The 25,582-nt window shown below is 39.8% G+C and overlaps 1 protein-coding gene and 1 pseudogene across 10 annotated transcripts in view; one reads left to right on the forward strand and one right to left on the reverse strand.

Moving 5' to 3' along the window:
• HEATR5A (HEAT repeat containing 5A) overlaps positions 1-19,263 on the reverse strand; it is a 117,819-nt gene extending 98,556 nt beyond the window's left edge. For 4 of the 10 annotated variants that reach the window (XR_010405133.1, XM_064570919.1, XM_064570923.1 and 1 more), the window contains exons 1-3: positions 19,096-19,263; positions 2,241-2,438; positions 774-985 (exon numbers count right to left, since the gene is read on the reverse strand). Coding sequence is in view for 9 of the 10 variants with exons in the window: in XM_064570919.1 (XP_064426989.1) it covers positions 774-985; positions 2,241-2,366 (338 nt within the window). In the remaining variant the exon portion in view is untranslated. Of the gene's footprint in view, positions 1-773; positions 986-2,240; positions 2,439-18,764; positions 18,958-19,095 lie in introns of those variants that run through there. The other 6 variants (XM_064570924.1, XM_064570921.1, XM_064570920.1 and 3 more) reach the window with 3 other exon arrangements.
• On the forward strand, positions 2,674-3,006 carry LOC123841282 (large ribosomal subunit protein eL33-like; annotated as a pseudogene).
• Positions 19,264-25,582: the final 6,319 nt, after the last annotated feature.

A 25,582-nucleotide genomic window follows, 5' to 3' on the forward strand; every position in this document is an offset into this window, starting at 1 on the left:
ACACTTTTTTTTAGGGGCGCCTGGGTGGCGCAGTCATTAAGCGTCTGCCTTTGGCTCAGGTCATGATCCCAGGTCCTGGGATCGAGCCCCATATTGGGTTCCCTGCTTAGCAGGAAGCCTGCTTCTCCCTCTCCCACTCCCCCTGCTTGTGTTCCCTCTCTCGCTGTCTCTCTCTCTCTGTCAAATAAATAAATAAAATCTTAAAAAAAAAAAACCACCCACAAAAAAACACTTTTTTTAATAGTTGACATATATTAGTTTCAGGTGTACAATAGTGATTCGACAATTATAAACATTACAAAATGCTCACTACAGTAAGTGTAGTTATCATCTGTCATCATACAATGTTATTACAATATTATTGATGATATTCCCTATGCTGTACTTTTCATCCCTAGGACTTGTTTTTATAACTAGAAGTTTATACCTCTTGATCCCCCTCACCTATTTCACTTGTCTCCCTAACCTATTCCCCACTCTGGCAACCACCAGTTTGTGTTCTATATTTATGAGTCTTCAACTGCTACATTTTTAGTGAAACAGTTCTGATTCCCAAATCAAGACTTCAAATACATCTAAAATATTTTTTAGAGGAACAGTCTCTCAATCAATGGGAAAACGTTAGATGTTTTTTAAAAGTTAGATTTAAAAAATGAGTGAAACAACTTGTATTCAGTTTCAAAATAATTATCAAGTAGTTTGGGTTCTTTAGAAAAATGATTCAACAAGGAAGCACTATTTTGTTTTATGTTCAGTTTTAATATTTAACTTACAGCTTTGTGGGAAGATAACTTGGAGAATCATCTTTGCTACGAATAAGATCATTACATTTATCGATTGTCTCATAAACAGAGAATGTGTCACCAATACTATAAAGAACGCCTAGATTTTTAGCAAGGAGTTTGCGGGTAGGAGGGCCTGGGGAGCTGTTCAACAAAGATAGGAGCTGTTCAACAAGAGTCTTCTGTTTCTCCTTTACATCATTCTAGAAAGGAAGGTAACAAAAAAGACAATTCAAAGTCAACATAATTACATATAATCTTCTAATACAATTCTTCTTTCATATATTTAAGAATTAAAAACTCCAGAAAAATACAAAATTATTTTGACTGAAAATTACAAATAAGTGGGTGGTGTAGTCATCATACCACACAAGGTAGTTTGCTACCCTGCAGGTATCTCCAAAAAATAATTTCGGGGCCACAATATACTGGAGTCTCTGTGAAGAAAGGTAAGGGTTCTATTTCTTCTATACCTTTCTTCTTCTGTTGTACTTGTATTTTAACCAGAGGTTCTTTGTTATTAAGTCTCTGCCCCATATATATCTGTATAAATAAGCAGGAACTATAATCTATCATGAGTTGACCTTGTAATGAATGATTGTGTTACTCAGATCTTTTTCTAAGTTTAGTGCAATTTTCTTTCTGCAAGCTTATGCATCTAAATGCCAGTAATGTTACTCCATTTTACTTGTCTGCTTTCTGAAAAAGGAGTACAGAATACCATTATAATAATAATGGTATTTAGGTGCTCACTAAGGCGTAAGCTTCCACAATGAAGTATTTGTTAGTATGGATTTTTGTCTTGTTAAATTCCAAATGTCTCCATGAGTACTGTCTCTGCATCACTTTTGCACTACATATAGTATTGTTATTATGTAGAAGAATATCCTCATTTTTAGTAGGAGATGTACGCAGAGGTATTTAAGGTGCAGTACCACCTCATACGGCTCAGTAAATCAGTCAATCAAATATGGTAAAATGTTAACTGCTGAATGTAGGTGAAAAGTATGAGTGATTTGTTTTCTTTTTTGGAAACTATTTCATAAGCTTAAGAATGAATATGTTTACTAAAAGACTTCTAAATTCAAATTCTCCTTAAAGAGCTCACAACTTTTTTAAAGTGAAACTCCCGTTACAATATTCAGCAGTATATTACACAAGGGCTTCATGCATATGAAGGTGAAGAAGATAATGAAAATGAAATCTAACAGAATGTAGTTTAGAGCTAGTTTTTTATATTTTCATATATTTTTTAAGTAATATAAAAAACATTGGCTGATTTCTTCCTGCTTTTTGAAAGAATAAACTTCTTGTAGTATTTCATTATAAACTCTTAATAAGGTCTAGCATTTGAAAGCTAACTTACGTTATTCTGGACGGAACTAGAAAAGCAAACCAAAGGACCTAAACATTATCTGGTACTTAAAAAAGCACAAAAAAGTTTGCAATTTTACCCACCCTGCTGGTCGCCAGCAAGAGCTTCTCCAAATATCTCAACCAATCGAAAATAAACTCTGCCTTCTGAACTTCACCTAGCTGATTGTATGCTTCTTCATTCAGCAATAAGCTATGAGCTAATTCCATTCCTTGCAAAAAATTCTCCTAGCTGGTCACGATTCTTCTCATTAAACTTCAATCATATACCTAGAAAAAAATCTGTAATAGAGGAAAAGAACATATTTAAAAAGGAAGGCAACTGTAATACTGGAAATACAGATAGAATGCTACAGGTAATTAAACTAAAAACATTTATATACATAGCTCATATTCCCCTAAACAAATCTGTCTTTTATAGAGAAACCAGTAAGTAAAGATGTGTTAGAAAACCAGATGGGACTCTTTCCGCCATCTTGGAGCCTACAGAGGCCTGCTGGGAATCTGCTCCTAAAATATATCTGGAAGGTTGTGGTCCACGGCCATTTTTGCTGGCTATAAGCAGGGTCTTCAGAACCAGAGGGAGCACACAGCTCTTCTTAAAACTGAAGGTGTTTATGCTTGAGATGAAACTGAATTCTATCTAGGCAAGAGATGTGCTTATGTGTACAAAGCAAAGAACAACACAGTGACTCCTGGTGGCAAACCAAACAAAACCAGAGTAATCTGAGGAAAAGTAACTCGTGCTCATGGTAACAGTGGCATGGTTCATGCCAAATTCCAAAGCAACCTTCCTGCTAAAGCCATTGGCCACAGAATCCATGTGATACTGTACCCATCAAGGATTTAAACTTAATGAAAAGTAAGTAAATAAATAAAGATGTAGAAAAAGAAAAAAAAGAAAGAAAGACAAAAGAAAGAAAATCAGATGGGAGACCTAGGCGAGGGCTTTTCTTTCTTTTCATTCATTTTTTTTCTCCTAGAGAGTTTATTAGTATAAAATTACTTATAGTATCAGATCATCATAATTAATATAAATGTGAGAAGAGTCTCCTTATAAGATAGTAGTCACAAACTGGTACCCTGGTGGCCAAATTTACCCTGCAACATATTGGGGGAGAAAGGACTTACTAATATTTAAGCATAAGATTTTACAGGAAAACCTGTGTCCATATCCCCATATAGCAACAAATGGCTGAATCTAAGAGAGGGACCTTCCAGCAGGCCGTTACTGCCACCTGGCCTGCCTCATTCATTTACAGTATTTGCCAACTTCTTCACGTATTTAAGTTTTCAACTCCTACTCTTTATCTTACTTGTGTCCTTCTGGCTTGGGCCAATATTCTGGATTCTGACCATGCTGCTGCCCCAGAGGCCAAAAGGCAGCTTTTACCAATCCACACCCACCAAGTCTGCATGCTGCTTTAGCCATCTGGGTTGTTCCCTTCCAGTGAGTCTTGCCTACCTGCCCAATACCACCTATAACCTGGTACTGACAGTCCTAAAAAAAAAAAAAGACACACCAGGATTTTCAGAAATGTCAATTTTAAGGAACGAGAATATAAACAATGGTGCTAACAAATTCACATTTACAGAGCAAGTGAATTTTTAGGTTCTTGTTTAAATAAATCTTCCTTTCTTAAATTACTGAAGCCAACCGACCAAAATATACACAATTAAGGACAAAGTTAATAAATGCTAGAGAAACAGTTTCTGGAAGAAACCTTCTAGCTATACAGAAGGTGAAAAGCAAGTGTGCACTCAATATCTATGATTGTCTGAGGGAAAAAAATTACCTCAGTAACATAGAGAAAATTTCTTATAACCACCACGGCAAATCAAAATCCTATCTTAAGAATCAAATTACCCTTTTTAGAGGTCATTAGGACTGCTGAAGAGACTTTTTTTTCCCTTAGGCAGCAGCAATATTGTGGTGTAAAATGATCTATCAAGAAGCAAAACAGCTAACACAATGCAATAATAAATAATTCAGTAAAAAGCTTGAGATCATAGCAGGGCAGAGTTATCTCCAATGTCTTCAATACATTCCTCATATAAATTGCTACTAAAAGTAAACAATTCATATTAGTAATCCCACATCTAACCACCCAACTCTAAAATGTACCTGTGATCTCCATGTATGCACTATCAATGGGATCAGCAAATGCTTTTTGCAAGTAACAGATGTTCCTGCTCTTACCTCAGGTTTCACTTTAGGAAGATGAATACAAATGCAATCAATATACTGTATGTTTTAATATAACCACACCCTACAACTATTATGTATCTGGAGACTGCTTATTTTTCTAATTTTCTCTTATTTTCTATTCTTATGTTTCTGTTGAGATCACAAAGTGATCAGTTTATTAAAAGTGAACATACATTACAATATATCTATCAAACTACAATTATGCTACTTGAAAAACATATTTGTAAAACTACTGCTCCCACTTAATGCCAGCCATTATTTTCGACAAAGCTAACACGTATTGGCCACTTATTATAAGTGCTTTATATTTTCTCAAATAATTCACAAAATTGTTCAAGAAATAGCCAGCTTTTTTTTTTTTTTAAGATTTTATTTATTTATTTGAGAGAGACAGATAGTGACAGAGATCGTGAGAGAGAGCACAAGCGGGGAGGAGAGGGAGAAGCAGGCTCTCGCTGAGCAGGGAGCCCGACGCAGGACTTGCTCCAAGGACCCTGAGATCATGATCTGAGCCGAAGGCAGATGCTTAACCAACTGAGCCACCCAGGCATCCCACAGCCAGCTACTTTTAGATGAGGAAACTGAGGCACAGAGAAACTAAGTAGCAGTCCTAAGGTCACAATGAACTTGGATGTATACATAAGCAATCTGACTCTAGATATATGTGCTTTAACCACCAGATACTGCCACTCTTTCATCCAATCAAGCCCCTCAAACACCTCAAAATCAGCCACTTTTAAAAAGCTTAGAATGTGTAGAGAATTTGTGGATAATATGGACAGATCACTGTACTATTTCATAAAAACTGAACACCAGGTTCTTTATTTTTATTTTTTATTTTTATGGATTTCATTTATTTATTTGATAGAGCAAGTGAGCACAAACAGGGGGAGCAGGAGAAGGAGAGGGAGAAGCAGGCTCCCCGCTCAGCAGGGAGCCCGACGTGGGGCACAATCCCAAGACCCTAGGATCATGACCTGAGCTGAAGGCAGATGCTTAACCATCTGAGCCACCCAGGTGCCCCCAGATTCCTTATTTTAATAAGTATGAGAATCTAGTTATAAAACTAAGTTATCCAAAAGATTTCTCAGGGTATTCATAGTGTACTATGAATCTCCATGAATGCAATGTAATCTGAAGTATTAATCAAAACACGGCACAATACTAATTTCCCGACCTAAGTAAGCTGTCCCATGGAGAAATTAACGTGTACCTGTTATGGACACTTGTCCTATATTTTAAAAAGGTACACAAGAATATTACTTTACAGGGACACCTGGGTCGCTCAGTCAGTTATGTGTCTGCCTTCAGCTAAGGTCATGATCCCAGGGTCCTGGGATCCAGTCCCGCACTGGGCTCCTTCCTTGCTCAGCAGGGAGCCTGCTTCTCCCTCTGCCTGCTGCTCTCTTTCTCAGACAAATAAATAAATTAAAATCTTTACAAAAAAAAAAAAAGAACATTACTTTACAGTCAAATATCATATATGCTAACATAAAGCCATTAGTTGAACTAAGCTTACAAATACCCTTCAATGCTTTTTAGACCATACATTTCTCTGAGGCACTTTGTAATAACTGTTTGTATTTTGTGTATGATAAATACCCCTAGTGACTCAGTCATAATGTTCATCCCTGAAGTCTTCTATATTGAGAAAAATAGGCACTGTGTATTAGACCTAAGGTTCTAAGGTACTGTCCTACTACTATGACTCTCAAAGTGGGATATCCCCAGCAGTGTGTCAACAGAATACACATACTGGGGGATCAAATTTTACTTAACCATTTCCCCTCTGATATTAACTTAAAACAGTATATTAAAATAAATATACATTTAATATGCACTAGAAGGCAAAAATAATAAAGTGTTTCAAGATAAAACATGAGCCTTCAGAGAAATTCTAAGCATGACAAGCCTTTCTAGACATCTTTTAATAAAATCACCACCCCCCCCACCGCCCCACCAAAATTCACTCCCCTCTCCTGGTACGAATACTAGTTTAGTGGAAATGTTTAAGAACAACTAAGCTGCTAGTAGGCTGAACTATATGAACTGCCATTTTTTTTTTTAAAGATTTTATTTATTTATTTGACAGAGAGAGACACAGCGAGAGAGGGAACAGAAGCAGGGGGAGTGGGAGAGGGAGAAGCAGGCTCCCCACTGAGAAAGGAGCCTGATGCGGGGCTCGATCCCAGGACCCTGAGATCATGACCTGAGCCGAAGGCATTAACAACTGAGCCACCCAGGCACCCCTATGAACTGCCATTTTTATAGTTCAAAAAATGGCTGCATATCAGCAAATTCATATGGTTCAATTTAAATATCATGTTTAGTCTTCAAAGACTTGGCACAGTGTAAGTAAGGCTAATGTCCACATTCTGCATAGTGTTCTTACACCAGTGACTTTATTGCCCTAGAGTAATACATGTATATAAATATTGTTGATGGCTGACAGAAAGAGGAACCAGCAGGGGGCCAAATGGCTAAAGCCCATGTTTGCTAGAATAACCTACTCCAAAGCCATCTCCAGGAGAAGTTAATCTTACTATCATGAAGGGCTAATTTTCCATTTGAAAATGAGTTCACATCAAATTTATGTAGGCAAAGAAGTGTAAGCACCTTCAAGAATTTTATTTTTTTCACCTTCAACAATTTTATTCATTTAAAAGATTTTTGGGAGGGGGAAGGGGAGAGGGAAAGAATCTTAAGTAGGCTCCAGACCCAGTTTGGATCCTGATGGGGTCTTGTTCTCACAACCCTGAGATCATGACCTGAGTTGAAATCAAGAGTTGGACGCTTAACCAACTGAGCCATCCAGAGCCCCTAAAATATTCTATTTTTAAATAATCTCTACACCCAATGTGGGGCTTGAACTCACAACCCCAAGATCAACAGCTGCATGCTCTACCAACTGAGCCAGCCAGGCACCCCTCACCTTCAACAATTTTAAAACTAACACAAAACAAAACAGCCTACAGATGCCAGTCCTGAGAGTGTTAACATGATTTTCTCTATCTAGGTAGGGTTTAAAGATCTATTTTGGTAGAGACAGGAACATATTTAAAATTATGGTTAAAATTTATGAGGAAAAAGAGTTTTCCTAATCTTTTTGGTCATTTAGTTTCTTAAAATGATTTATTATATCATTGTAAAGAGGGAAAAGAGGAAAACTGCAAATAATCAAAGAGAACAACAAACACAAAATAAGATAGATCTGTTGTTTTGTTTCTTTCCAGAGCATGAAAAGACCAATTTACAAAATGAACAAGCCATATGCAGTAAGTGGAACTAATTCCAGAATGTATCAAGTGCCTGAAGTTATGAAATAGATCATATGTAAGCTCAAATTACTTTCTTCAACTCTCACTTCTCTAAAAGTCATCACAACAGCTTCAACTCAGCCTCCAGTCTTTAGTTCTCACAGTTTTGTTCAAAAAGCATAAAGTAAACAACAACAACAACAACCCCTCTCAAAAATCTCCCACGCTTCAGAAAACATACATAAATCTTAAAATCCAAACCTTCCCCAAAAAACAAAACAAAACAGTAATTAGAATTAATCTAGAAAGAAGCTGGATCATTTCTATCCCGACCTAAATTAAGATTCTCTTTGACCTGTGATTCAGGCTTTGCAAAATTATAGGTTACAAAATACAAACTCACAAATTACTGAGAGCTTTAGGTCATGCTTAAAATGTCTATGGGAGGCTGCCCCCAGTAAAGAAAAAAAAATGATTTTTTAAAAAATCTTGTATTTATTCCATCTTTGAATCTGAAATATCCTGCTTTTTTTTTTTTTTCAAGATTTTATTTATTTATTTGACAGAGAGAGACACAGTGAGAGAGGGAACACAAGCAGGGGGAGTGGGAGAGGGAGAAGGAGGCTTCCCGCGGAGCAGGGAGCCCGATGGGGGCTTGATCCCAGGACCCTGGGATCATGACCTGAGCCCAAGGCAGACGCCTAAATGACTGAGCCACCCAGGTGCCCCTTGCTTCTTTCTTTCTAAATAAACTCACTATCTTAAAATTCAGCTAGGGGTGCCCAAGTGGTGCAGTCAGATAAGCATCTAACTTTTGGTTTTGGCTCAGGTTGTCATCTCAGGATCTTGAGATTGAGCTCCAGTTGGGCTCTGTGCTCAGTAAGGAGTCTGCTTTAGACTCTCCTCTGCCCCTCCCCACTGTGTACACACTTTCTATAAATAAATAAATAAATAAATAAATAAATAAATAAATAAATCTTAAAAAATAATAAAATTCAGCTAAAAGAACCACTTCCTTCAGGAAAGCTTTCATGATTAATTCTCCTATTCTTATACTGTTTACTCTTGGTATAGCACTTCTTCCATTATATTTATGGTCCTTAAAATGTCTGGCTTCTCCAGCTATCACTTAAGATTGCGAGATTGTTCTGATATTTTTCCAAATTATGATTCAAAAATCCTAACCATAATTATTAGAATAGTAGCATTATGGATAATGTTCTTTTCTCTATCTTCAAATTTTTAGAGATTTTCAAACTTTTAAAATGAAACCCTTAAAAACCAATAAATAAACTAAATTGTTAGATTTCTAACTTTTAAAATTCACAATACCATTTGTCAGCATCATCTTGGTAATATCACAAATGAGGAGGACACATGTATAGCCTGCTGTTGTAATTCCTGGCTATGCCTTTCACCTTCCTAGGAGACTCCCAAATCACAAGAATGGCAATAACAGCTATTACTCACTGAGCCAGGAACTTTTTAGGCGCTTAACTTATACTATCTCTAATCATCACAAGGAAGAAAGCAAGGAAGATACCACTGGTCCTCATTTTATGGATAAAGAAAATACTAAGATATCAGTAAATAGTAGAGCTGAGAATAAACCCAGGTCTCTTTGGCAATAAAGCTTATTCTCTTTCCTTACTGCTAGGAAGCCTTTCCACAGGGGTTAAAAGGAAAAACAGAATTTTTACATTAAAATGTAAGGAACAAAATGTGCAGAACAAATGGCATGGGGAGGGGGGAGGTTATTACTTTATATGTAGGCTCCTTCTCTACCTATTTACCCCTACATCTTTCAGTAAATCACAAAATAGGCTTCATCTTCTAACTCTTCCAAGGATAAGGAGTCCAAAGAATTAAAAAGGGAGTGTTGGGAAAATAGCAAGGGGAATAACACAACGGAGATAGGTAAATTCTTAATATTAAAGGCAGTTAGCATATCATGATAGCAGACCTGTAACAATGCAGACCAGTGGTTCATAACTCTAGCTGCTTTAAAAAAAAAACAAAACCAAAGCCAAGTCTAAAACAATTGAACCAGAATCTCTAAATGCTGCGGTGCTGTAATAAATGGGTTTTTCATTTAACCACCACCATCAAATATCTACTAACACTATTAATTTATAGGTAAGAATACTCAGGCTAGATTATAATATGGATGATTTTAATAGTTGATTAACATCCACTATTCTCCTATAATTCTTCTACCAGCTGGGTAAGAAAGATTTATCTTGATATATTTAGATAAGCTATAGCAAATGAAACTGCTTTAGAAAATAGGAGAATGAAAATGAAATTCAAACCTATGATATTATTTGGGATGGACTGAGTTTAATTCTTTATAACAACCCTAAAAATAAAAATATTATCATTAGTTAATATTTTAAAATGTTTAGTGTACAATAGTGACTGAAGCCCAATAAGAATTTGATTTAATTGAATGGTTCAAAATTACATGTACATTAAGTTTAAATATGATAAATACAAAAACTTTTAGGGCCAACACTGAGAATTTAGAAAACCTAATAGTTTCATAATGACAGTACAAAGAGTTTACCTTTTTTGGAAAATGTATCAGAAACCATAAAAACATCAAAGCCTTCTGGCAAAAGCATTCTGCTTTTGAAAATTCATGCTAAAGAAGGGGCACCTGCATGGCTCAATTGGTTAAGCGTCTGCCTTTGGCTCAGTTCATGATCTCCTAGAATCAAGCTCTGCATCAGGCTCCCTGCATCAGGCTCCCGGCTCAGTCTGGAGCCTGCTTCTCCCTCTCCCTCTGCCTGCCACTCCCCCTGTTTGTGCTTGGTCTCTCTCTCTCTCTCTCTGTCAAATAAATAAATAAAATCTTAAAAGAAAAGAAAATCCACGTTAAAGAAAGAAAAAGGAAACTATCAGAAGCATCAGTGTCGATTACAGCCCTATAAAAGTGGTAACTGGAAAATTCCAAGTCCAACATTAGAGAAATGGTTAAATAAAGTTTGATATAGTCAAGGAATATTAGATTCTCATTAAAAATTATAATTAAAGGGGCACCTGGCTGGCTCAGTCAGCAGATCATGCGACTCTTGATCTCAGGGTGGTAAGTTCGAGTCCCATATTGGGGGGGGGTAGAGTTTACTTAAAAACAATTTGTAATTATGGGGGCGCCTGGGTGGCTCAGTCATTAAGCGTCTGCCTTCAGCTCAGATCATGATCCCAGGGTCCTGGGATCGAGCCCTGCATTGGGCTCCCTGCTCGGCAGGAAGCCTGCTCCTCCCTCTCCCACTCCCCCTGCTTGTGTTCCCTTGCTCGCTGTGTCTCTGTCAAATAAATAAATAAAATCTTCAAAAAAAAATTATAATTATGAAAACTACAAGTGCAGAAGCTTACATATTAAGAGAGGTTCCCATAGATAAAGCAGTGTTTCCTTAAGTGTTTTTGTAGAACAGCAGTACCAAAGAATAAGGATGTGTTGTGAGGGGCGGGGAGGAGGTCTAAAACCAAATACTTTTGAAAAATGCCAAGTTGGCAGTTTCTTTCCTACAGAGGGTCTCCATACATTTAATTTGGTAATGGGTACCATATACTGCCAGGAGGGCGTGTATATATAGCACTCAATGTTTTAACTACAGACATCTTCCCAAACTCTATCTCTTCATTTCTCTGTCTTCCTCCCTCCCCACCTCCCCCTCTCTCTTTTTTTCTAGTAGGCTCCATGCCCAGTGTGGAGCCCAACGTGGGGCTTGAACTCATGACCCTGAGATCAAGACCTGAGCCCACACCAAGAGTCAGATGCTTAACCGAATGAGCCACCCAGGTGTCCCACTACCTTTTTCTTTTTTTTCCCCCAGCTGGGAATGTTGTGAAACTAGTGTTCTATAGAACACAATCTTTGAAATAGCATTAAACACTATAAATCAAGAAATCTAAATATTTCTTTTTGTTCATACTATGATAGGATTTTTATTAGAAGACTATATAACAAATTAATATCACACCTACTTAAAAGTGGTCATTTCTGGTTAATATGTTGGATCAAATGATCTAACATTAAATATTCTAAATATAAACAGAATCTTCTCTTAGCTGCTCCTGGAATATGAATAAAAGAAGAAAAGATGCTTTTAATTAACCTAGTATAAAAGTTCACATAAAAGGGAATTCTACCAAACATTTAAAGATGAATTAATACCTATTCTTCTGAAACTGTTTCAAAAAATAGAAATGGAAGGAAAACTTCCAAACTCATTTTATGAGGCCACCATTACCTTGATCCCAAAATCAGACAAAAACCCCATTAAAAAGGAGAACTACAGACCAATATCCCTGACGAACATGGATGCAAAAATTCTCACCAAAATACTGGCCACTAGGATCCAACAGTACATTAAAAGGATTATTCACCATGACCAAGTGGGATTTATCCCTGGGCTGCAAGGTTGGTTCAACATCCGCAAATCAATCAACGTGATACAATACATTAACAAAAGAAAGAACAAGAATCATATGATCCTCTCAATAGATGCAGAAAAAGCATTTGACAAAGTATAGCATCCTTTCTTGATCAAAACTCTTCAGAGTATAGGGATCAAGGGTACATACCTCAATATCATAAAAGCCATCTATGAAAAACCTACAGAGAATATCATTCTCAATGGGGAAAAACTGAGAGCTTTCCCCCTAAGGTCAGGAACGCGGCAGGGATGTCCACTATCACCACTGCTATTCAACATAGTATTAGAAGTCCTAGCCACAGCAATCAGACAACAAAAAGAAATCAAAGGCATCCAAATCGGCAAAGAAGAAGTCAAACTCTCACTCTTTGCAGATGATATGATACTTTATGTGGAAAACCCAAAAGACTCCACCCCAAAACTGCTAGAACTCATACAGGAATTCAGTCAAGTGGCAGGATATAAAATCAATGCACAGAAGTCAGTGGCATTCCTATACACCAACAACAAGACAGAAGAAAGAGAAATTAAGGAGTCGATCCCATTTACAATTGCACCCAAAACCATAAGATACCTAGGCCTAAATCTAACCAAAGAGGCAAAGGATCTGTACTCAGAAAACTATAAAATACTCATGAAAGAAATTGAGGAAGACACAAAGAAATGGAAAAACGTTCCATGCTCATGGATTGGAAGAACAAATATTGTGAAGATGTCAATGCTACCTGGAGCAATCTACACATTCAATGCAATTCCCATCAAAATACCATCCACTTTTTTCAAAGAAATGGAACAAATAATCCTAAAATTTGTATGGAACCAGAAAAGACCCCGAATAGCCAGAGGAATGTTGAAAAAGAAAAGCAAAGCTGGCGGCATCACAATTCCAGACTTCCAGCTCTATTACAAAGCTGTCATCATCAAGACAGTATGGTACTGGCACAAAAACAGACACATAGATCAATGGAACAGAATAGAGAGCCCAGAAATGGACCCTCAACTCTATGGGCAACTAATCTTTGACAAAGCAGGAAAGCATGTCCAATGGAAAAAAAGACAGTCTCTTCAACAAATGGTGTTGGGAAAATTCGACAGCCACATGCAGAAGAATGAAACTGGACCATTTCCTTACACCACACACAAAAATAGACTCCAAATGGTTGAAAGACCTCAATGTGAGACGGAGTCTATCAAAATCCTAAAGGAGAACACAGGCAGCAACCTCTCTGACCTCAGCCATAGCAATTTCTTCCTAGAAACACTGCCAAAGGCAAGGGAAGCAAGGGTAAAAATGAACTATTGGGACTTCATCAAGATAAAAAGCTTTTGCATAGCAAAGGAAACAGTCGACAAAACCAAAAGACAACCGACAGAATGGGAGAAGATATTTGCAAATGACATATCAGATAAAGGGCTAGTATCCAAAATCTATAAAGAACTTATCAAACTCAACACCCAAAGAACAAATGATCCCATCAAGAAATGGGCAGAAGACATGAACAGACATTTTTCCAAAGAAGACATCCAAATGGCCAACAGACACATGAAAAAGTGCTCAATATTGCTCGGCATCAGGGAAATCCAAATCAAAACCTCAATGAGATACCACCTCACACCAGTCAGAATGGCTAAAATTAACAAGTCAGGAAATGACAGATGTTGGCGGGGATGCGGAGAAAGGGGAACCCTCCTACACTGTTGGTGGGAATGCAAGCTGGTGCAGCCACTCTGGAAAACAGTATGGAGGTTCCTCAAAAAGTTGAAAATAGAGCAATTGCACTACTGGGTATTTACCCCGAAGATACAAAAGTAGGGATCCGAAAGGGTACGTGCACCCCGATGTTTATAGCAGCAATGTACACAATAGCCAAACTGTGGAAAGAGCCAAGATGTCCATCGACAGATGAATGGATAAAGAAGATGTGGTATAGGGCGCCTGGGTGGCTCAGTCGTTAAGCGTCTTCCTTTGGCTCAGGTCATGATCCCAGGGTCCTGGGATCGAGTCCCACATTGGGCTCCCTGCTCAGCAGGAAGCCTGCTTCTCCCTCTTCCACTCCCCCGGCTTGTGTTCCTGCTCTCGCTATATCTCTCTCTGGCAAATAAATAAATAAATAAATAAATCTTTAAAAAAAAAAAAAAAAGATGTGGTATATATATACAATGGAATATTATGCAGCCATCAAAAGGAATGAGATCTTGCCATTTGCAACAACGTGGATGGAACTGGAGGGTATTATGCTGAGCGAAATAAGTCAAACAGAGAAAGACATGTATCATATGACCTCACTGATATGAGGAATTTTTAATCTCAGGAAACAAACTGAGAGTTGCTGGAGTGGGGGGAGGGGTGGGAGGGATGGGGTGGCTGGGTGATAGACACTGGGGAGGTTATGTGCTCTGGTAAGCGCTGTGAATTGTGCAAGACTGTTGAATCTCAGATCTGTACCTCTGAAACAAATAATGCAATATATGTTAAGGAAAAAAAAAAAAAAGAAGTTAGCGGGAGGGGAAGAATGAAGGGGGGGAAATCGGAGGGGTAGACGAACCATAAGAGATGATGGACTCCGAGAAACAAACTGAGGGTTCTAGAGGGGAGGGGGGGGTGGGAGGATGGGTTAGCCTGGTGATGGGTATTGAGGCGGGCACGTTCTGCATGGAGCACTGGGTGTTATGCACAAACAATGAATCATGGAACACTATATCTAAAACTAATGATGTAATGTATGGGGATTAACATAACAATAAAAAAATAAAAAAAAGTTCACATAAAAATCTGTGTTATTCATACTTATAACTAAGTTTCACATCACACCCCTTCCAAACTAAAAACCATAAATTTAACATTTTGGGGGGAATTCTGACTACAAATTCTCATAAAATCAACTTAATCCATGTTTCTTGTCATTTCACACAAAGTCTAACTTGTAACATGCCCAGACACAGCACTATCTTATTTTAATATATAATGAAAATAAATCAAGTGCAGTAAGATTCCAAGAGTGTTTCCTGCAACCTTGGTAGGGATGGGGAGAATGCTGCTTATCACTGCATACAAGCCAAGAGGAATGGCAGATGCACACAGTTCCAAGAACCAATGGAGAACACACCCTATGAGATAGAGAAGTTAGGATGAAAAAGGAAAGAAACAGGAGTTACAGGGAAATTTATGAACTGGCATAAAAAAATGCCACAAGTAGGGATGTGACTGACTTTGCCTACCTCTTCTGTTTTTCTGAGGTACTGCAGATTACTGTTAGGGATGAGAACAATGACAGAAACTGAGTTAAGTGAAGGAGACTGCCAATGGGGGCCCCACTGAAGTTCTGCCCATTCTGGTAATTCTCCTTCCAGATTACAAAAGAGAAAACCCCTTAAGGGTAAAAGGAAGTGTTGTGGGGAAGCAAGTACTCAGCAATAAGAACCAACTCTTAAGGCAGTGATTGGAGAAGGAAGTAACATTCTTTGACAATTTACTTACTAGAAACTTTTAATCCTTGTAACACTGAAACTTAAATATTATTATCCTGATTTTACAGATGATGGTAACAAGAAATGTGTCCAAGGTCAAGATGTCATTTAAGTAGAGTAAGATAATGCCTCCATCTGTCTGGTTTCAATGTCCATGTTCCTTCAACTACTTCATACAGCCTCTTCATAAAGTCTCTCTAATCACTATCACTGACAGGTACCGCGATTACTGACAGGTACTGCTATACCCACTGAAGTACCTAATCATTATAACTTTGGGTTTGTTGTTGTTTTTTTTTTAATCACTTCATTCTCCTCTTATGTCGGTACTTTGAGGCTTCTTGTTAAAGTGTGAGGTCTCCTACTAGAGACATCAACTTTCAAAGGACTCTTCCCATCTAGACAGTAAATCAGTAAGTACCAACAGTGTTAGTTCAGTCTTTGGATATTCTTGACAATTTTTATCACTCTTTGTTCCGCAAACCAACTCTTCTATCTCCCTCTAGGAAGACAGATTTCATTCTGGGCACTGAGGAGTGCCAGAAAGTACATTTTAAGATAGAAAATTTATTCTCTTTATCTCCCACCTCACTCATCTGAAAGTAACTATCTAAACAATCTCACTACTTGGTACCAAGTTGAAACTCCAGTAAGAAGAAAACAAAGTCTTGTTTTGTTTTTTTAAAGGATATAAAGGTAATTAATTCTTTCAAAGATCATGAACTTTACTGACCTGGGTCTCTTGAGAGGTCTCTCACAGCCTATTCATTCTTAGTTTAGGTATAACTAATAATCCAATTATCTGGATTCTAGCTAGGGTGGGACAGAACACCATATTAAAAGTGAAGGAGCAAAGTCATTGGGATCAGGAAGAAGTCAAAGCAGGATGCTAATGGTGGCGGAAGCAACCAAAATACTATTTAATAAAGTAGAGACATTTTAAAAAGCAGGGCAACATGAGACTACTAAGTACAAGAGCAAAGTGCACAGGATGCCATTATTCTTCCAGGTCAGAAGAGGCCAGGAATCCTTGCCCAATTTTCCAATAACTCTATTCTTGTATTTGCTGTTCATGTGATCTGTAACTTAGGACTTCTTGGTTTAGACCCTGCCTGCCTTAGAATATCCCCTTTTTTCCCCTTCTTACATCAGGGTTAGCATTCACAGAATCAGCCTTAATTCACACTATGGTCTGACATCTTGGCTTTTCCTCATGGCTCTCACTTCTAAATCACAACATATCCTATGGAATATCCAACCTAGAATTTAGCTACATTTCTGACCTTCTTGGAGCCCTACCAGAAGGGTTTTATTGACAGACACTGCTTCTTACTCTTTGCCAGATCCCCAGCTAGGCTCCTAACTTTGCCAAGTACAGCTCCCTGGAACAACTCCATTATTACTCTGCCTTTTGGCTGCGACCCTTATGGCCCCACTCAAGTAATACAGTGAACATACCATCTATTACCTCTAACCCCCCAAGACAGTCTGGGGCAGCACTCCATCAATCAACTCATTGATATTTCTGCAGCAAAAGATAAAACATACTCACATAAGGTGGGATTAAATAATGACTATAAATAGCTTCATATCAGTTTACATTATATTTTACTGCCAAATGAGTTAAGAAAAAAACTTTCCAGAGACTTTTCAACACTGGAATTAAAATGAAGGGACTTTGTACATGTATGTTTTTTTTTCCTTTCTTTTCAGCTCTCCTCCTAAAATATTGAAGAAAAAAATTTTTTTTCTGGTGTTTCAATAGGTAATTTCAATTTTCTGATAATCTTACCTAAAAAATGTACTAAATAAATGATGTATATACACAAAAACATGCATATATTCATCATACAGTTACCATACAAACAAAAGAATATAAATAGATGCTCATATATTTACCCACAGAGAAGCATTATCCAGGCAATAAGTATAATTAAATTACTGAAAAAGTACACATATAAAACATTTTATTTAGTGAAATTAGAACCATACCATTGTTTTAAGATTAGCGGTACAGGATACATGCTCCAAAAAAGCTTTTTTTTTTTTTTTTTTTTTTATTGCAGTTATCCAGGATTTAGAACAAAAGAATTTTAGAATAGTAAGGGGCCTAAACACATCCAGTTAACCTTTATTCTGTTCATAAGATAATTAAGAAAGGCTCAAAAAAGTTATAAGTGGCTCAATCCCCTATCTGAAGGAAAGCTGGATGGAAGACAGATGCCTCGCTTAAAAACAAAAGTACTTAAATTCAGGTCTCTTGACTGTCAGGTCACAAGTGTTTTCCTATATTAATAGCTATCTATATAAAATAACTGCATTCTAAGACAAATTCAACCTCCAGTACTTTTTCCAATTGCCACTATTCTTATGTTATAAACCATGCCTTCTTATCCATTTTATTAAAGAAAAAATCAATGGTATTAAAATATGACAAGTCTCAGCTTCATGGCTAAAGTCATCTAAAATGACTTTATCCAAGACACATTTTCTGAAACATGTGGAAAATGAAACAAGGTAATTCTTCTCTCCTCATCCATCTAATGCTCAGCTCTAAGGAGACTTCTGCTTTCCTTACACTTTAACCTCACTAGATTATTTTCTCCAAAATTCTGAACAGTACTTGTGGGCACATTCTCCCCCCTCCTTTCAGCATCTCCTCTTGGCTGTAAGTTCCTTCAGGGTGCGAAGCCTACACACAAAAGGTGCTGAATATTTGAATAAATGAACGCACATAAAAATAATGTGTAATTATGATCCTTAAGGAAGGAGCTCAAAGCATTTGGCTCCTATTATCTGACTTGACAGTTACGAAAATCATCTAATTTGCCAGAGGTATGTATTATTATGATTAGTAAGCACCATAAAGCACTTTATAAAGTTCCTAAACACTTCATGATCACTTGAAATGTCGTTTTGCTGGCCAAGAGTACGGTAAGAGGAAATGTTCCTCACACTAAGCAAATGCTACTCCAGCAAAGGCTTTTTTTCCCTGAGAGGAGTGGAAATAGTCCTCCGTAGAAGGCAATATCCACTCCCTTTTCCAGAGCGCTTCTGGAAAGCCGCCTTGAGGGTGGTGCGGGCGCTCAGAGCGCCTCGGGCCCCGCTCCGACCGATCTGGGGCGCAATGGGCGCCACTTGGGCGGGTCCGGCCAGTCGGGTTCCGACCTTCCGACCTTCCTCGTACGCCAGGACTGCGGGGCTCCCGCCGGCGGGCAGAGTCCACGCCTACCTGTTGTGCTCGGGTAAAACCAGACTTTCCCGGAGCCGGAGGAAAGGAGGACTGACTGCACTGGCCATTCGGTCGTCCCCGCGCACCAGTGCAGTCCCTCCTCGGAGGATTCCGGCCCCTTCAGTCACGACACCTAATCCCTCCACCCCTTCCCGCACCCAGGGTCTCAGCTTCCTCCACCACTTCGCAGCCGCGACCACCCCGGGGAGTCCCAAGCCGCTCAACTCACAGCGCAGGCCCGGGTGTGATGTCCCTCCCAATGGGCAGGCAGCACGGGCCCCGCCCCCTCGCGCCCGCAGCGTCCCCACTCCCAGGATCCCAGACTGCTCACCTTCTGGGGTCCCTCACGGCTCAGCGCCCGTCCCAGTCCTGCCACGTTACCGGCTCCACAGCGCAGCAGGGCAACGCCGGGACTTGCCGGTGGCGGCGACTGCGAGGCAGTGCGGCGGGAAGGGCGCGCGCGGGGCGGAGCCGGAAAGCTCGGAGCCGCGAGCGCGGCGGGAGCCAGCGATTGGGAGCGCGCCCTGCGCCGCGCTGCCGATTCTAGGCCCCCTCAGCCGGCCGCCGAGCCATCGAGCACCCACTCTGGCAGGCGTGACTGCTCCACCGCCGAAAGAGCGATGGGGGAGAGTGCTGCCCAAGTTGATTGAGGCCAGGACATTGGCTTTGCAGTCGGGAGATCTTGGCCACAACTACTTTTGTCTGTTGTCATCGTCAGCCAGAATCCCTAGGGGCGGCACTGGGGCATCTGAAGGCCAGGACACAACTGGAGTCTGGAGAAATTCAGGCAGGGAGTGCTGTGGCTGTGGATGGTGTTAGGTTAGACATGGAAGGGACCCTAGAGAGCCTTGTAGTGCTACTCCTGGTTTTAGAGCATGAGACTGGGGCCTAACAAAGCGCCTTACTCAAGGTCACACTCTGAGTCAGTGGTGGAATTGGGACTCACAGCCACTTGGCTCCAAGTCAAGTGAGTTTTTCCAGTATACTCAGCGTTTTGAATATAATTTTCAGTTTTTATTTTGAAACAGTCTCAAGGTTACAATAATGTTGCAACTATAGGACAAAGAACATTTTTCCAGAACCATTTGCCATTTAAGTTGCCTACATGATGCCACATTCTTCCTAAATGCTTCAGTGTGTGGTGTGTCTTACTAATAAGCACCTCAACTATGTAGTCACCATCTACCAAAATAAATTTACATGATACATTACGTTTGGCCGTTGTCTCTTAATGTTTTTTATGGTAAAAGGATTCAGTTCAGAATCAAGCATTCGGTTTACTTGTCATGTATCTTTAGTTGCTCTCAATCTGGAACACTTCCTCAGTCTTTCCTTGACTTTCATAACCTTGACACTTTTGAAGATTCCCGGCCAATTATTTTGTAGAATGGCTTTCACTTTCCATCTGTCTGATGTATATTTATGATTAGAATCAGGTTAAGTGTCTATGACAGGACTGCCACAGGAGTAATGCTGTGTTCTAATTGTGAGGCCTGATGCTTGGTTTCTCAACCTGTTTTGAAAGCATAAGCAGAACTATAGTTGTATTAGTTGCATTATTAACTTAGCTGCACATTCTGTTTTGTTCCTTACTTATGTTTTATGCACCTCTAATCAATCATTAACTTTAGTTTTTCCACTCTTGCTCCCCTGTTTACCCACTGATTGTAGAAACCTAATGGGGACTCGATGATAACACTTGTCTTGAAATTATCTGACATACCTGATCTTACCAGGTCCCAAATAGGGCCTCATTGTCCAGAAGAATGCATACCTCCAGATTGTTTCAAGTTTCCTTCCCATCAAGGCGTCAAGAAACCCCTCACCCTCCTCTCATGTATTCACATCCTTCCCCAAACATACATAAGCTGTCTCTAGGCTTAACAGGACACAGCAACCTTGGGAATAATTCCCTGCCTTCTCTTTGGGCTGCCCTTCTGACAATAGAGCTTTCTTAGCTAGCTTGAAAACTCGTGTCCAAGATGTTCGCTTACTGTGCATCAGGTGCATGGACAAGTTTGAGTTTGGTAACAGTTGCATCCTCTCAGACGCTTGGGTGGCTCAGTAGGTTGTGTCTGCCTTTGGCTCAGGTCATGATCCCAGGGTCCTGGGATGGAGTCCCGCACTGGGCTCCTTGCTCAGCAGGGAGCCTGCTTCTCCCTCTGTCGGCAGCTTCCCCTGCTTGTGCTCTCTCTCTCTGACATAATTTATTAATAAATAAGATCTTTAAAAAATAAAAAATAAAAAATTGCATCCTATCAAGTGGCACATTTTAATCTCATTATTGATGTTTATTTTTATTTTATTTTATTTTTTTAAAAGATTTTATTTATTTATTTGAGACAGAGAGAATGAGAGACAGCATGAGAGGGAGGAGGGTCAGAGGGAGAAGCAGACTCCCTGCCGAGCAGGGAGCCTGATGCGGGACTCGATCCAGGGACTCCAGGATCATGACCTGAGCCGAAGGCAGTCGCTTAACCAACTGAGCCACCCAGGCGCCCTTATTTTATTTTTTTAAAGATTTTATTTATTTGACAGAGAGAGATACAGCGAGAGGAGGAACACAAGCAGAGGGAGCGGGAAAGGGAGAGCAGGCTTCCAGCAGAGCAGAGAGCCCGATGCGGGGCTCGATCCCAGGACCCTGGGACCATGACCTGAGCCGAAGGCAGACGCTTAACGACTGAGCCACCCAGGTGCCCCATATTGATGTTTATTTTAATAAAGCAGTATCTGTCAGGCTTCTCCACTATAAAGTTACTTATTTCCCCTTTATAATTAATAAGTATTTTGTGGGAGGAGATTCTTTGAAATTATGTATTTTCTCATCAAAATTTTAATTAATTTATTTATATCAGTATAAATTCAGAGTTTTTAATTAAATGGTTATAATCTATTTCTATCATTATTTATTTTGATGTTCAAATTGTCCCGAGTTTGGTCTGGAGGAGCCCCATTCATGCTGGTTTCTGTGTCTTTGTGTGTTTTAAATTCTTTTGCAATATTTTATTGTAAAACATTTTTTTTAAAGATTTTATTTATTTATTTGAGAGAGAGGATGAGAGGAGAGAGAGAGCACATGAGAGGGGGGAGGGTCAGAGGGAGAAGCAGACTCCCTGCTGAGCAGGGAGCCCGATGCGGGACTCGATCCAGGGACTCCAGGATCATGACCTGAGCCGAAGGCAGTCGCTTAACCAACTGAGCCACCCAGGTGCCCGTAAAACATTTTTTTTTTTTAAAGATTTTATTTATTTATTTGAGACAGAGAGAATGAGAGAGACAGAGAGCACATGAGAGGGGGGAGGGTCAGAGGGAGAAGCAGACTCCCTGCCGAGCAGGGAGCCCGATGCGGGACTCGATCCAGGGACTCCAGGATCATGACCTGAGCCGAAGGCAGTTGCTTAACCAACTGAGCCACCCAGGCGCCCTGCCCGTAAAACATTTTTAAAATACAGAAAATTTGGGGCACCTGGGTGGCTCAGTCCGTTAGATGACTGCCTTCAGCTTGGGCAAGTCCCACATTGGGGTCCCTGCTCAGCAGGGAGCCTGCTTCTCCTTCTGCCTGCCATGCCCCCTGCTCGTGCTGTTCTCTCTCTTAAAAATATATAAATAAAAATACTTAAAAAAAATAAATAAAATACAGAAAACTTGAGTTTTATATACCACATACTCACCATGCATAGTCTACATTAATATTTTACTATTCTATGCCCTTCTGACACACCTCCATCATTCTTTGAGCACTCCCTTATTTTCTGGCACAGTAAGATATTCTAGGCTCTTCTTGTCCCAACACTAGATGCAGCCATTTATCCAGGAGCCCTGGCTCCTTTTAGTGGAGAATGGTATTTAGAAGCACTAGGTATACTCACTGCTATTGGGGTATCACTGCTCAGTCTGTCTTAGTGGATGTGGCTAGGGAATATTTATACACTCATACAGTGCATCTATATATATAACTATTTATGTATACTCACACACACACTTACAACTACATTTCTTTATCTAACAATATATATTGAAAAACCATATGTTCACAGTAATACCTCCAATCCAGCATCACACAGTGTATTCTAGTTTTCTCCTGTATTTGTAACTCCTTTCTCCTACAGAGAGAAACCTGGATCTTATTATCCTTGAGATATTTACTTGTTTGAATACCTCCTCTATATTTAAGCAATCACCCATAGCTGCCATCTCTCCTTTTGGAGGATGCTGCCCTTACCCCACTATGGTTCTGAAACTCCAAAATTAGCCACCATAAGCACCCCGCAACTTTCTCCTTTCCTTATCCTGCTCCCAAACCCTGTGCCAGCACCCAGTCCATAAGCCCTCACCACTCTGCTCAGGCTCCATCTCCTGCCAAGAATTCCCCTAGGCATCCTCTTTACTCCACTTGATATATATAGACACACACACAAACACAGACAGACAGACAGACAGACACACACACACACACACACATTGGGTACTATAAATTACCCTGAGAAAGGTACAAAAGTATTATGGATCCTAAAGGAGAGAGCAATTATTATGAAGTCCTGCTGGGAGACTCATGAAGGGTTTAAAGAAAAAGATGACATTTAAAATGGGCTTTGGGGGCACCTGGGTGGTTTAGTTGGCTAGGTGTCTAATTCTTGATTTCGGCTCAGGTCATAATGTCAGGGTCCAAAGATTGAGCCCCACATTGGGCTCCAAGCTCAGCGTGGAGTTTGCTTGTGATTCTCTCTCTCCCTCTCCCTCTGCCCCTCTCCCCGCACTCCCTCTCTCTGTCTCTCAAAATAAATGAATAAATAAAATCTTTTTTAAAAATTAGAAAAGGGGCACCTGGGTGGCTCAGTCAGTTAGGTGGCTGACTTCAGCTCAGGTCATGATCTTGGGGGTCCTGGGACTGAGTTTCGCATTGGGTCCCGCGCTCAGCAGGGAGTCTGCTTTCCCTCTCCCTCTACCCCTCCCCCTGCTCATGCTCTCTCTTTCTCAAATAAATAAATAAAGTCTTTTTAAAAAATAAAAATAAATAGGGGCGCCTGGGTGGCTCAGTCGTTACGCGTCTGCCTTTGGCTCGGGTCATGATCCCGGGGTCCTGGGATCGAGTCCTGCATCGGGCTCCCTGCTCGGCGGGAAGCCTGCTTCTCCCTCTCCCACTCCCCCTGCTTGTGTTCCCTCTCTCGCTGTATCTCTCTCTGTCAAATAAATAAAATCTTTAAAAATAAATAAATAAATAAAAGTTTTAAAGATAAATAAATAAATAAAATGGGCTTTGAAGGATGCATAAGAATGAATGAGTAGGATGTACGTACTCTATTAGATACTAAAAAAACTCTGGAAAATAGTTTGAGCAGGCCCAAAGCAGAAAGTGTAATTCATTTTAACTGAGTATGTAGTACAAAAATAACAACACTAGAATTTTAGAGCTGGAAGGGAGATGATCCCAGGGTCCTGGGATCGAGCCCCCCATCAGGCTCCCTGCTCCGCGGGAAGCCTGCTTCTTCCTCTCCCGCTCCCCCTGCTTGTGTTCCCTCTCTCGCTGTGTCTCTCTCTGTCAAATAAATAAAATCTTAAAAAAAAAAAAAAGTTAATAGGTGTTCCTTTAAATAGGCATTCTTAAATAAATTTGATAAAGACTATATGTTAATGTAGCTATCTTCTAGAGAATCATCATGTATATTGGTAGGCTGCACTTCATGCAGTGTTTCCCAAGCTTATTTGGCAATGGAATATAATCTCTTTTTTAAAGGAATGCATACTAGTATCTTTGAGAACTAGTCTTCCTTCAGAGCCGATTTTGGGAAATAGAGCTCTGGAAGTTTATTAGTGATCCACTCAGTCATATCAGGTTGTTCAGTGTTGATGAAATCATCAAGGAAACTGGAGTGTACATGTGGCAAGCTCATGTCACAAAACACATGGGTCAGGCACAGCTTCCACTCTGTCAATTTCAATATGATCTAAAGCCTGAAATCACACTGATACTCCACTCCAACAAAAGATCTGCTGGCCCTTTGTGATACAGCTTTCTACTTTTTGGTCTATCAAGAATTATTTGTCAATGTGCTGCTGAGTTTGCTGTAATCTGTGACAGTTTTTTTTTTTTTTAAGATTTATTTATTTTTAGAGAGAGAGAGAGAGAGAGCGCGCATGCGAGTGGGGGGAGGGGCAGAGGGAGAGACAGAGAGAGAGAGAATCCCAAGCAGATGCTGAGCATGAAGCCCAATGCAGGGCTTGATCCCAGGACCCTGAGAACATGACTTGTGCTGAAATCAAGAGTAAGCCACTTAACCAACTGAGCCACCCAGGCGCCCCTCTGTGACAGCTTTTAGCACTAAATTTCTTTTTTTATTTAAGATTTATTTAGTTTAGAGAGAGTGTGTTTGAGAGAGGGAACGTACATGAGCTGGGGGGAGAGGCGGAAGGAGAGGGAGAGAGAGAGAATTCTCGAGACTCCGCACTAAGCTTGGAACTGACAGTGGGCTTGATCTCACCACCCTGAGATCATGATCTGAGCTGAAACCAAGAGTCAGCAGCCCAACTGGCTGAGCCACCCAGGTGCCCCTAGCACTAAATTTCTAATAAGAACCTTTGGCCATGGGTAGGATTTTCTTCAGTTGGTAAACTACTATTATAAATATTCAGCCAAGAAGTGCTACTTACAACACAGCATAGATCTTGATCTATGATGACAAGTAAGTAATAGTAGATCATCTAACCTTGAAAGAAGCAGTTAAACTCAGGGCTAGTGTTTCTAAGGAAGAATATTGAGCAAATGTGGATTTGCTACCATGCATTTAATAATACTTTATGCAAGAAACGATTGCAATTAT

The sequence above is a fragment of the Mirounga angustirostris genome, unplaced genomic scaffold, assembly GCF_029215605.1.
Source record: "Mirounga angustirostris isolate CCGP_5_RB_7025 unplaced genomic scaffold, mMirAng1.0.hap1 SCAF_9, whole genome shotgun sequence".
Classification (NCBI taxonomy): domain Eukaryota; kingdom Metazoa; phylum Chordata; class Mammalia; order Carnivora; family Phocidae; genus Mirounga; species Mirounga angustirostris.